This window comes from Electrophorus electricus, chromosome 17 (assembly GCF_013358815.1).
Source record: "Electrophorus electricus isolate fEleEle1 chromosome 17, fEleEle1.pri, whole genome shotgun sequence".
Taxonomy (NCBI): domain Eukaryota; kingdom Metazoa; phylum Chordata; class Actinopteri; order Gymnotiformes; family Gymnotidae; genus Electrophorus; species Electrophorus electricus.
This window is the reverse complement of record NC_049551.1, coordinates 3,715,007-3,727,825: the sequence shown is the minus strand read 5'-3', so window position 1 is coordinate 3,727,825 and position 12,819 is coordinate 3,715,007. Positions and strand designations below refer to the sequence as shown.

The 12,819-nt window shown below is 42.8% G+C and overlaps 2 protein-coding genes across 2 annotated transcripts in view; one reads left to right on the top strand and one right to left on the bottom strand.

The window, feature by feature from the left end:
• The window catches only part of nsun5 (NOP2/Sun RNA methyltransferase 5), a 14,808-nt gene extending 13,724 nt beyond the window's left edge, over positions 1 to 1,084 (top strand). Inside the window, exons 9-10 of the mRNA XM_035535850.1 lie at positions 284 to 433; positions 586 to 1,084. Of these exons, the coding sequence (XP_035391743.1) occupies positions 284 to 433; positions 586 to 754 (319 nt within the window). The 3' untranslated portion in view covers positions 755 to 1,084. The remainder of the gene's footprint in view (positions 1 to 283; positions 434 to 585) is intronic.
• A 2,595-nt stretch (positions 1,085 to 3,679) lies between these two features.
• Positions 3,680 to 12,638, bottom strand: pom121 (POM121 transmembrane nucleoporin). The gene is made up of 13 exons (XM_027006441.2): positions 12,059 to 12,638; positions 10,874 to 11,083; positions 10,495 to 10,659; positions 9,968 to 10,048; positions 9,342 to 9,516; positions 8,829 to 8,920; positions 8,582 to 8,661; positions 8,002 to 8,123; positions 7,306 to 7,405; positions 6,426 to 6,824; positions 4,391 to 5,755; positions 4,106 to 4,198; positions 3,680 to 3,840 (listed from the first exon to the last, which is right to left on the bottom strand). Exons 1-13 carry the CDS (start codon positions 12,613 to 12,615, stop codon positions 3,743 to 3,745), a joined length of 3,537 nt encoding a protein of 1,178 aa, XP_026862242.2. The 5' UTR covers positions 12,616 to 12,638; the 3' UTR covers positions 3,680 to 3,742.
• Between the last annotated feature and the right edge of the window lie 181 nt (positions 12,639 to 12,819).

The window sequence follows — 12,819 nt, the reverse complement described above, 5'->3', positions numbered from 1 at the left end:
TTTGATTTTGGATTGATTTTTCTGAGCACAAGGGGCTTGCTTTGTTACTGGTTATATCGCTCATGGACACATTTACTATAAACCTAATTCTACAAGGTTTTTTTTATTTGTACAAGGGCGCACAGGCACTAGTAAATCACAATTATGTTGAAATAATTCTGTTGTGGTTCTAAAAATGAATTCCTTCATCTGACTTATTTTGGGCCCTTGTTACAACACTTTTCCAAAGTTGTGGTTATTTTCAGTGTGTGTATGTCAGCCCTCTTCACGCTTCTCCCTCTAGATTAGTCCATCTTCTTCCTCAGTGGCCCGAACGGGGAAATGCCCCGCTGGCACAGTGTCTGCGGGCCAGCACTACAAAAACCCTCACTCATGGTTTCTTTGTAGCCATTCTGGAAAGGCAGTCCACTGCAAGTGAAGGCATCCACGTGTCGTAAGTCATGAATTATGAACCAGTGACTGGTGAATAGATGTCAAATTGACAAGCTATTATCTTTTCATTCATCCCTTAATTTGCCTTAATCGTAAAGGCATCCAGTGATGAAAAAAGGATATGATTTGATTATTTCCAAATTCTTCCTGCAGGCCCACTGGCATAGCGTTGAGCACAAGTGCCCCCTCTGGTGGCAAAGAGGAGGTAACGCAGAAATCCTGCACTCCCTGTGAGCCAGCTAAGACTTCTGTGGAAGAACGTCAGCATTTTACTGCAAAAAAAAACAGGAACAGAAGGAAACGGACAAAGCAGCAAGCATAAGAGTTTTCTATTGTGATATTAACAGTTAACTATGTATGATGCATTTTATTTGACAAAGCCATGTCAATGCATCGTCAGTGCCTGAATAATCAGGGTTTATTAAGTCTTGATATCATCAACAAGAAGGAAGTCCATGAAACAGCTTGAGCTTTCTGAGACTCCCTTATTTTGGAACAGGAGCATCTAAAATTATGACTCTGCATGTTTGTATGTGTTTACACACATCTTGGTTATGGTTAACTGATCTGTGGACTGGAACCATTATGAGATGCTGTATGAATTCATCTTGCAATAAATGTCACAGCTCTGTAGTAGTAATCCAAGCAAAAACCTCATAACGTTTTTATTGAAAACCAGCACATACCACCAGACACTGAGCAGACATAGGGTTCATTCTAATACACTGCTCCAAGCATTCACACATTCATATTCCTCTTGACTGGGAAGTCTTTACACAAACACACACACACACATACACCATTATAACACAGCAATATCAGAGGAAAGAAATAAAAATCATGACAGTACATTTCCCAGACACTCACATCTTGAGAAATCCAGCTCTCAACACACATCTCATGTTCTCGACACTACCTGGCTGATGCATTCAGATTATTTGGTAGGGCTCGTCAAAGAAAAGCCTGGTCCCCTACTGTGTTCCCATCGTTATGGGCGCACACAACCCTTTTGCTTATTTACAAACTACTTAATACATTAAGACTTGTGTAAATACCATACCAGGGGCTATAACCTGACAAGACAAATGACAGAAAAAAAGATAATTGGAAATTGGGGGGAGGTTGTGTTGTGCTTCCAAATATGTGCATCTTGAAGCTTGCAGACTCCTGTGTGCTCTTTAAACAAAGTGTAAATGGGATGGGGATATACAGTAATTGAAACTGACTACATGAAAATACACCTGAGAATTTCTCATATGTGACTAAAATTTTGGGGTGTGGTAGAGTTTGCTGTAACAGCCTTTATAGGAACTGCCATATATGAAATTCATCTTAAAATATCCCAAGTCAGCTCTCTGGATTTTCTTCATCATAAAGGAATGACAGTAGTGTTCATTATATCATAGCATTGCAAAACATAACAGTTCACAAACATGCACAAGCCAAAGCTTACATATATAGCCAAGTCTGGAGTAATGTGCATGCAAAAAAAGACCCCAAAACAAACCTTTAAATCTTTTTTTTCTTGAACTGTTCAGATCTAGACTAAAATAAAATTTGTTCACAAATCATTAATTTCAAAATAGATTACCATTCATTTATAACGAAAACACCCTTCCCTGCGTTTTTATGGAGCTCTGTTGCATTTTTGCTCAGCTGCAGACTGACGTAAGTATGTTGTCCAGTATAAAAGCTTTACTATTACTTTGAACCAAGCTTTGGAGGAATTCAGAAACCATCATTAAAATGGGCCAAACCCCTGAGATTAGTAACGGACAGGTGTAGTCAAATTCTAAACATTACTTGCCAATCAGTTGCTGTCTATTTGTGTTTATGTTCAAGTACATTCAATACCAAAGATGTTGACGTTATTCACAGCACATTATCTGCAGTCAGATGCACTAAGGCACACAGTACAGGGTTTGGGGCTGAGGTGGAGTTGGGCTAAAAGCAAGATGGGGATGCTTATTTTCTGGACACATACTAAGCAAAGGATTAATACAATCGCCTAGAGAATCACTACCAGCAGACTTAAGTCCAGGAACAGGAGGCTCAATCTTTACCCAGAGCACCAGCCCATGCAGTTAGCCTGTCAGGGAGCTATCAACTCTGAATGAAAAGATATCTGGACAAAGAAACAAAACAAAACAAACAAAAACTAAAACGCAAGATCGCTTACAATCAACTAGTTTAAAATAACTCAAAATGGGAAAAGGTTCAGGTCTGACCTCTGGCTCAGTAATAGTCACTGGAATATCTATCCTAAACACCACCTTAAAATCTATAAGCAAGAAACCTTTAAGGGATCAGAGTTTGAGGGTTAAAGGAGAGGCAAGTAAAATTTACTAGTTAGGTGCTTAAAATAGGAGAGGTAGTTGAAAAGCCAACAGCACACAAATGGTGTTACAATGGTCTGCTTTGGTTTTAAACACACTAACTTGAATCTGACAAGTGACAAGTAGGATTTACCTTTATAAAGTAACCCAATAGGCTCAAAGGGATGTACCATATAAAGCAATGAAAAACTCCAAAAAACTTTATTTTGCTGCTCAATGCATTCAGATATAGTAGAACATTGTTCCATCTTCCAACTAAAACATAGCATTCACCATTGACCTATTCACCATATGTATATGTATATGTATATGTATATGTAAAACATAGCATTCACCATTACTAAGTTTGACCTGGGCAACCCTAGTAAGTGCTTTAGTTAATGATAAAAAAGTGTCAGTTTTTGTACTGTTGAAAACATTGATTGCAAAACCTAAAAAGGGGTTCACTGTATTGAATATTAATGTAAATATGTAAAAGCCAGGGCACACACAGCCAGCTTTAAAAAACCCCCCAAAATCTCCAAAACAATAATAAAAAAGAAACTGAAAAGCAAAGACTGATTCAAAACCAGATGTTTGTTTTTTTTATCTAGACATTTATGTCCAGCTTTTGAATAGAGCCTATTGTCATACCTTTTTTGTTTGCCATCAAGTACAACATGTAGCTTCAAACACCCATCAAATAACTTATTCATCAGATGGAGACAGACCCTACACAGGAAGATAAACATATTTCTACCTCTCAGCCTATACCAGGGATAAAGTACCCAGTTATTCTCCAACCTAAACATTTGACCAGCCCTTGCCAGCTGCTGCAGAGCTGGAGGTTTGGGTTTGGTCAGATGGGTCCTTATGCAAAGCCTAATCATAGTCTTATTAGCAGCAATGGCGGCGGTGGTGGTGGTAGGGATATTCAGAATGGGCGTTCCATGTGTCCAAAGAAACTAGGCTGACGGCCAGTCCGCGGCACTGGGTCATTTCTTCCTCACGTGCTGCCTGCGTGCCTGCAGCCTCTGGCGTGCCCCGCTGGGCTTGGAGCCTGCACCGATCGAGAAGGTGGCTGAAGGAGTGGCTGGAAATGAAACAGAGCATAATATTTCAGACTGTAGACACAACATGGCATAATATGGACTGAGAATTTAAGACACTGCCAAAGCAAATCATTCTAATAAAAAAAAAGCAGTACCACCTGTATTTTTCGTCACTGGCAGTTAAACCAAGATATAACTAAAAATCCCACACAAATTCTAGCTCCTGACTGCGTAACCTACCCCATTGCCACGTTTGGTTGTTTGTACTTTGCCTCAGGAGGTACATATACAAAACTTATGACGTACCAAAAGATGAGGCACTGAAACCTTGCACTGGAGTTCCAGGACTGCCGAACGGTATAGGGCCTCCTCCAGTACCAAACACAGGAGTGGATGTACCTGTGCAAACAGAGTTCATTACTCCTCCAGACACCAGGGTATGGGAAGCTGCTGTTTTTGTCAAAACACATCATTTCAAAACATATTAAATGATTTCATGATATTGTACCACCAATCAACAGATAAAACAGCCAGAGGACACAAAGAACAAGTCTTTCACCAACATCCTACTTTTAAATGCTAGGAACTCACCAAAAGCAGGCTTGGTGTCAGTGTTGCTAGCGCCAAACGAAAACCCTGGAGTCTGTGCTGCAGGAGTTGGCGTTCCGAACTGTGCTCCGGACAGTGATGCTGCAAAATTGAACCCTCCAGAAGGGGGCAGGGCAGAAGCACCTTGGGAAGAGTTTTGTGGGTTGGCCTGAGCTGCTCCAAATGTGAATGTGGGGCCCGGGACAGAGGCAGTAACCTGTGTGGTGGCTCCGAAGGCAGGTGCCACCAACTGGCTGGTGGTGTTCCCGAAGGAGAAACCGGTCGAGGCACCGCCAAACGCAGGCTGAGCAGGAGTCCCAAATGCAGGTGCAGCTGTGCTTGCGGGTGCTCCGAATGTAAACGGCGTGAGCGCGTTGCTCCCGCTGCCAGCACCAAACGTGAAAGGCTTTGACGCTGCAGGAGCCTGAGCGGGCACACTGGGAAAGGATGTGGACACGCTGAAGACAGAGCTACCGAAAGCAGCCTGGGTTGTGGAGGTGTTGGCCGCTGTAGTGGAGGTACTGTTGGCCATACCAAACCCCCCGAATGGCGAGGCAGTGGAGTTCTGGGCTGCAGGTACCTGGCCAAACGTGAACGTGCTTTGAGAAACCGCCGGGGGAGCAGTCTGTGTGGGCTTTATAGCATTGAACTGGAAGTTGGTGGTCGTGCTGCTACTGGTTGCGGTGTTGGAGGTGGAAGATGGGGCCCTGAACTGAAACGTGCCACTGGGGGCGGGGACGGAGGATGTGGACGCAGCACCCCAGCTGCTGAACACAGACTGACTGGGAGCCTGGGCAGCAGGGGTGGATGAGGGGACGGAGGTGGCCTGTGGCTGGGTGGTGGTCAGGCTGCTGAACATGGGTGTGCTGCTCTTCGTTGCTGGTGTGGAGGATGCCGATGTTGCCGGCTGGCCAAACGCACTGAGGCCTGCGCTGCCAAAAATGGGCTTAAACGTGGGCTGTGTGGGCTTGACACCTACAGCTGACGCAGGCGCCGTGGTTGCTACACCAAAAATGGGCTTGAATCCAGACGGTGCGGGCTGGGCCGTGGTGCTGGCAGGCGCAGTAGAGGCGGCCATGGTGATGGGCGTGGGGGCAGCAGACACCGGGGTCAGTGCAAGGGTCGAAGAAGGAATGAGGCTGTTCCCAACCACGCTGAAGATGCTGGACGGCTGCAATGGCTGGGCCAGAATCTGGGCAAAAGCAGAGGGCATGGGTGCGGCGGATGGCGCAGGCAGAGCTGGCACCGTGGGCTGTGGAGTGGAGAGCGCGGGCTCAGGTTTCACGACGCCGGGACCTTTAGCTGTGGCGACCGCAGGAGCAGCAGTCGGCATTGGCACAGGTGATGCAGCAGTAGGAGCTGTAGGTGCTACAAACACAGACACACATACTTATGAGCGATGCATTTTAATAGTTTAGTAGTTAAAGTAGTTTAACATTTTTGTTGGACCAAAAAGAGTAAAGACTGACTGAAGAAAAAAAGACTGAGTAGTAAAATAAATAAATAAATAAAATAAAAATAAAATAAAAGAGAATGACCCAACATATGCAGGATGCCTGCATGTAAATCAGTCAACAAGAATACTAAGTGCAAACATTTTTACTAAATTCAAACTGTTTTGATCTTAACCAAGCTTCTCAGACCAACAGTGTTAATCCACATTTCCTGAAGCTTCCTCCCAAAGTCAGCTCAAGACTCAGTCTTGAATTTCAAGATATACTAAGTGGTGAGTAATGTTACTTTGCACCCCAACCAACTATATATTTTCTTTATCAAATCACACACCCTTCTAATCCTTCTTTAAAGATGTGCATATCCACAATAGGACACACCACCACATCACTGGTCATTTATCCTGCTGTTAGCTGTTACTTTCTGACACAAAACAAGAAACAGTTTTGAATCCTTGCTAAATAGAAAAACCAGTAACTGAGCAAGCCTTCACCGTCAATTGCTTAAAACTAATTTCATTTGCCCAAACCATCAACATGCATCATCAGCACTCTTTGTCTGAGAGGTCTGAGCTGTGTCAGTGTACCTGCAGAAGCAGCAGTCAGCAGAGAGGAGGACGTGAGCAGGGAACTGTTCTTCATGTTCTGAAGGGACTCCTGAAGTGTGTTAGCCAGGCTCAGGGCCACTGCAGCGCCACTGGTGGGGGTCACTGATGGGGGAGTGGCAACTGGGGCCAGCACACTGCTGGCTGTGCTCGTCGGAGTAACAGTGAGGTCGATGGTTGGTGCTGGAGCTGGGGAAGAGGTTGTGGTGGATGCGAGTGCGGGGCCTGCTGAAGGAGGTGAAAGAGAGGCCAGAGAAGGAGCACTCACAGCAGGCGTGACTGTGGCTGAGGTGGCTGGAGCTAGGTGAGAAAACAGGCCAACGGATAGGGTGGGGCCAGGGATGGGGCCAGGGATGGGGCCAGGGGCAGGCTTCTCTGGCTCTGAGAAAAAAATGAAGACATCATATACAAAGAAGCACTTTAAATACAAAATCAGCAGGATGAAAGTGAAAAATCAGGAGCATAACCAATGTTGAATGGCACAGAAAAGCAAAACCCGGCTACAGTTATACAGGTTAATGTTATTATACTTAAAGCAAAAGAAACACACTGCTTTCCAAGAATCCTGAAAGTCTATCTTATGATAGTAACCATATGAATTGTACATTGTGTATATAAACAGAATATACATATATTGTACATACATTGTTTATATTTATATTTATATATAAAATTTATTTATTTATTCCCCCCCTCGATGCACCCGTTTTCTTTTCCTCGGTTTGGACAGAGCACTCTCAAACCATTTCACTGCGAGTTATACTGTGTATGACTATGTATGTGACAAATAAACCAAACTTGAATGGCTTGTTTCTTTTTTGCTTTAAGTTAATAAGGCCCAAAAAAGAACTAAAATGCTCACCAGGCTCCTTGAGGACTTTGTGGATCTGGCTAAGAACAGCTTTCTTCTCCATGTCAAGGTCTTTCACAGTGATTGTGTAGCCCAGTTCAGGGGGTGGAGGCTAGAGCAAAAATGCAAGTCTTATTAACACCGTTCAACTGAGGGGATTTATGCACACTTGCAAAAGCCTACTATACATTTTTTATGTACTGTCATTTACACTTTTTTTTCAATGACTACTCAATTAATTACTTTAAATACATGAATGAATATTAATTACTTAATCCATTGTAACAAAGAAATATATGTAACATTTCTTTTGTAAAATCACGTAAACCTGGAAAGACATTAATTGATGCCTTCTTTTTAAGGCAATGCCATCACTAAAGCACCTTTTCTGCTTATTTGGCCTTTTTAAAAAAATGTATACTCATGTAGAAAAACCATTGATCTCCATTGCTGCAAATTGGAGCGATACATTTTATTAGATAAACACAGTAATATAAAGCATTAATGTGGCATCACGATGCTTCCTTAACATCATGGTGTTTGTCTGCCACCGGCGATGGAGTAGTCAATTTGCCCAATTCTAATCAGGTTAATGGGGTAAAGGCTCTCAGAATCGCTTGTGACTGGCAACCCTTGGTCATCTTTTTACATTACAAGTGGAATTATAATGCAAATCTAGTTATTTAGGATCTGATGTCTGCCACTCACCAGAGAGATCTGGTCTCCTCTCCGGGTTGACACCAGTGGGATTTTGCGCTTGCGTTTGCCATTGCTTCCTCCAGAGTCGGACAGCGACATAACTGGAGCTTCAGGTGTAGGGGTGCGTTTCCCTGAAAGAGAGAAACATGATTCAGTATGCATTTCCCGTTATTTAAAAAAAAAAAAAAAAAATCAAAAAAAAAAAAAAATCACAAGACTTTTCAAAATGTGATTGGCATGAATGCAGTAAGCCAACAATACTAAAAATCAAAACGATTCATTGTACAAGAAATTTTACTTTTACTTGTGTCAGCTTTATTTTAAAGCAGTGGCAAGCTAATGACAAATTCCAGCATAGTGACCTGCTGCTGATTAAGTTAGTGTGTTTAATAAAAAACTTGTATATTCATTTTTATTTCGAAGCAGACCCTTTCACATAAGCAAACTCATACCATTCATCTTTCAGTATGTTAATCTAATTTAAACCACAGGGCTTATGAAATCTATTCTGTCAATTTACTTTTTGTATATCAATTTGTATGATTTCAATATACTAAGTAAATGTAGGCAGAAACAGCAGCAGTCTCACCTGAGCCCAGAGCAAGGTCAGCAGCTGCCTTATCAGACTTCACAGAGGAAGCAGAACTTGGAGAAGTGGCATCCTCCTCCCTATGACACACACACACACACACACAAAATAATGAATAACTGATAAATCATGTTTATCTCTTTCAGGGAAACGCACCAGTGAGACTTAACAACTGAACAAGTAGGTGTGCTGGGTGTTTGGTTATTTCTTCTCTGCCACTACAGACCTAACGTGTTGTGATTAATACCTGGGCTTTTTAGCTACCCTTTCAGGAGTCTGGCAGCGAGAGGATCCAGGACTTGCCAAAGGAGACAAACTCAGACTTGACATTACTCGCCTCTGTAGACATACAAGAGTGATGGAATTTACTACATGGAAATAACAGACGGAATACTCAAATTCACTTTTAAGGAATTTAGGAACAGAGTTAACAACCAACAATGTGCACCAACGTTAATTACGCCCAAATATTACATTTTTATTTTGTGACAACTACATGGGAAAACATTGAGTTAGAAGTTGGAATGAAGAAAATACAGGTTTCCAATTACTGTGTAAAAGATCATTACAGCAATATAACAGCATTAAATACACCTATACACGTTACTTACATGTGCCTTACATTAATATAGCTGAGGGCTGCTTTGGGCTAATCCTTTGGATTGCACTGATGCAAACCAAGATTTTTTTACACTTACAACAAACAGTGTTATGACTTTGTTATAACAGTGTTAGCGGACTGCACAGTGAAATGCATTACCTGTGGGCAGCCTTGAGAGGAACTGTATGAGCTACGAATAGGGTTACGTGCAGAACCAGGCACGCCACAGGAAGCAGGACCACCACCCACTGAGCTTATGGACGATGTGCGCGATCTCTTCAGCGTAGACTCCTCCATCACAGAGGCATTGATCCCTCGCTTCAAACTTCCAGGTCTGGAGAGTGAAGTGGAATTTCAGTGCTTAGGGTGTAATGTAGTGCTATGATGCTCACACATATTGGGGAATGGTAACTTAGTGATTAAGGCACTCGACTACTAACTAGAAGGTTGCCAGTTCAAGCCCCACCACTGCCAATTTGTCACTGTTGGGCCCCTGAGCAATGCCTTTAACACTCAATTGTTCAAATTGTATTAACTATCAGTCATAATTGTATGTTGCTATGAATAAAAGCATGAGCTAAATGCCGTAAATGTAAATATTGCACTTTAAAACTATTTGTCTAAAACCATTTATACCTTTTTCCCCTAGAACACACATTGCTTTTTGTTTTGAAAACCTTGTCCTAAATAGGCCCCGTTTTTATGCACTGTGATTATGTCAAATGGGTCAGAACAGCAAGAGAGACTCAGCTACCAGAAGGAAATATGGGTGTAGCGTGACCTACTTTGGTACGAGCTGTGATGGAGTGCCATTCGCCAGCAGCGGCTCGAACGCGGACTGGGAACTTTCGCTGCTGTTCTGTCGCCTGATGAGGAAGATGCAAAGAGATTTCCATTACTGTCATTGAGCTTCTGCCATAGGTGAATCTGTATGCCATTTAGGAACCTCAACCCAAATCCATCATAAAAAAGGAGAAAAACACAATCCCCACAGAAGGCAATTGGACTCTGTCAGGTGTGAATGAGAAAGTGACAAGTTTCTGAATGGTTTGTCTCATCTGAGTATGCAATTCTATTCAGTGTTCTGGATTCAACAACTTAGTTCACTCACAAATACCTTCTCAGATTAAAGCACACACATTTCAAAAGTAAACACAATGAGCTTTATTTCTCAATCTTAATATTTGCTCTGTGCTTTTTGTCACACAGAGAGTAGCCAAGTTAATTAATCTAACCAACTGCATGGTATTGGCAGTGATACACTTCCTTGAGAATAGTGGAAGACTTCTTTTGTTAGACTCCAAAGAGATACCTCCTTTTGGACTTCTGCCCAGATGCACGGTCTTTGTCCTCATCGTCAACATCACGTTTGCGGCTCTCTCTGAGCACGCTCAGCACAGTCTCTCTAGAGCAGGGGTCAGCTTGGACTCCAAACCCAGGAGACACATGGGCTCCAGGGGAGTTCAGCTGATCAAAACTACAGGCAAAAACACAAACAAATTAAACAAAGGCCTGCAAAATGACCTGTTGTACAACATTTATTGATGCAAAGATGGCATTCCAATTTAAATGTGATGTTAGAAAGGATTTAAATTATTAGTAGTACATTTCTCTTAGCATAAGCTTGGAGGGAGAGAAAGTACCCCTAATGATCAAATATTTTAACAGTAAATGCTGATTACACAACTTACAATGATGAGCGGGTTGTACTGTCTGGTCTAGCTATCTTCACTGTGACTGGACTGTGTAGTGGAGCATTGCGCTGTGTAAGAATGTTCTTCTTAGAGAAGCCATCCCACTGTGCTGGGGGAAGCACACCCACTGAAGATGTACCCATCTGCTGCAGTGGGTAATGTCTTTGTGGGGTGATGGTAAACCTCCCCACAGTACCCATTGGGTCCCTGTTGAATGACGCAAGATGACAGAAGACAGTTATCAAGACATGACATTCGATAAAATGAACTTCTGCACAGACATATGACAAAATACTGCTTGAGATTATAGTTTTCATACTAAAACATGGTATAAAGTCAGCCAGCACTATTGACTGGCCTATCTCTCATCAAATCCTGCCTGTTTCTGGAAACAATGAAAACCATTCTTTACCATTTAATGTACCTGTAATCCACAATTATTTAGAGCCCAGATTAGAACACCACTTTTAAAATTCAAGAATAAAGCAGCTGATGGTCCAAAATAAAGCTTTTTTGCAAATGTCCTTATTATCTGCACATTGCCTGTTCAATGTTTGCTGTTTACAGACAGCAAATTCTAAGAGATTGTTGCAGAAAACCATCCTGTCCATGAGTTCCACCTTAAAATAAATAATTTAAGGTTTACAGTAATTTACAGTAGACAAAGTTTGCTGTTGGGTAGGTCAAAAGCTACACAGTCATTACCTCCAATTCAGATACTCTGACAGAAATGTAACATTTCCAGTTCAATCCCTTTAAAGCAAGATCTATTTATTTAAAACGACAATAAAACAGCTGTTAGCACGCTTCCTGCATAATGCACTGCGTCAAAGTTGGTTCGTGAGGAGGAGGTAACACTGTCAGTGCTTCATTTGCCAGTAGGAACTCCCACATTTTTTAAAACTTGGAGGGAAAAACCACAGAAAGCCTGCATGCAGACAAGTCTAGCGAATGTAGCCATAATGTTGAAACTTTAGTCAGGTTTTTTGGTTATTTAGCCTAACTTGAGAACCATAGATTTCGCATGCAAACAATAAAAATTACAACAAAGCAACTACTGCAAAATACACATCTACGCGCTGCAGTTTCGAAGCAGAAGGAACGCACAAGTAGAAGGCGTGAACACAAAACACGACACGCAACACCAGCAATCAGATGACCAGCTAGCCGAGTTAACGTTACCCAAAAGACAGTCTTCTGTTTGGAATGGGAAGTCCGTGATTAGGTCGGATAAGTCTTTCACGAAGTTGTTCTCTGGGATTGACATAAGTCCCCGACCCTCCGACGGGCCTCCCCGCGCCGGAGGGACTTTCTGGCTTGGCAAGGTAACTTCCCATAAGTATATCCCGTGGACTGAAGACAGAGTCGCTAAATGATGCGTCTCGTCTGTAAGTCGAGCTCGCAAAATGCCTGTCGCACGGAGACGCTAAAGAATTTCGCACATCACTTTTAGTAGTTCTAGTCTTGTTTCTCCCGGCTGCCGGTGCTCCTCTTAACGTCCTGCCCGGCAACCAGCGCAGTAGGACCGATGGAACAGCCAGGCCACGACGGGGATGTAGGCCCAACCTGTCGAACAGCTGGAACTCCTCTGCTTTATAACAACAAACGCCGCATGACCCCAAAAAGAAGAAGAGTATATACAAATATGTTGGTATGTAACTCAAAACAAAAAAAAACAGGGCGACAAGGAGCAGCGCGACAGAGGTAAAAGCTAGCCGCCGTTTATCTTCAGGAGACATGGCGGCAACGCGCCGCCGAGGGACAATATCCCATAATTCTGTTCTGCAGCGCGCGCTCTGGACGGTGGAGTGTGCCGCGCGTTGTCTCGCGTGCGAAGGTCGCGAGGGTGGAGTGGTAGAAAAGCAGCATGCATGAAAGCATACGCGCTTTAAACGTGCGCTCCTAGCCAAATATATATTAGGCCACATATATAGCATGGATGG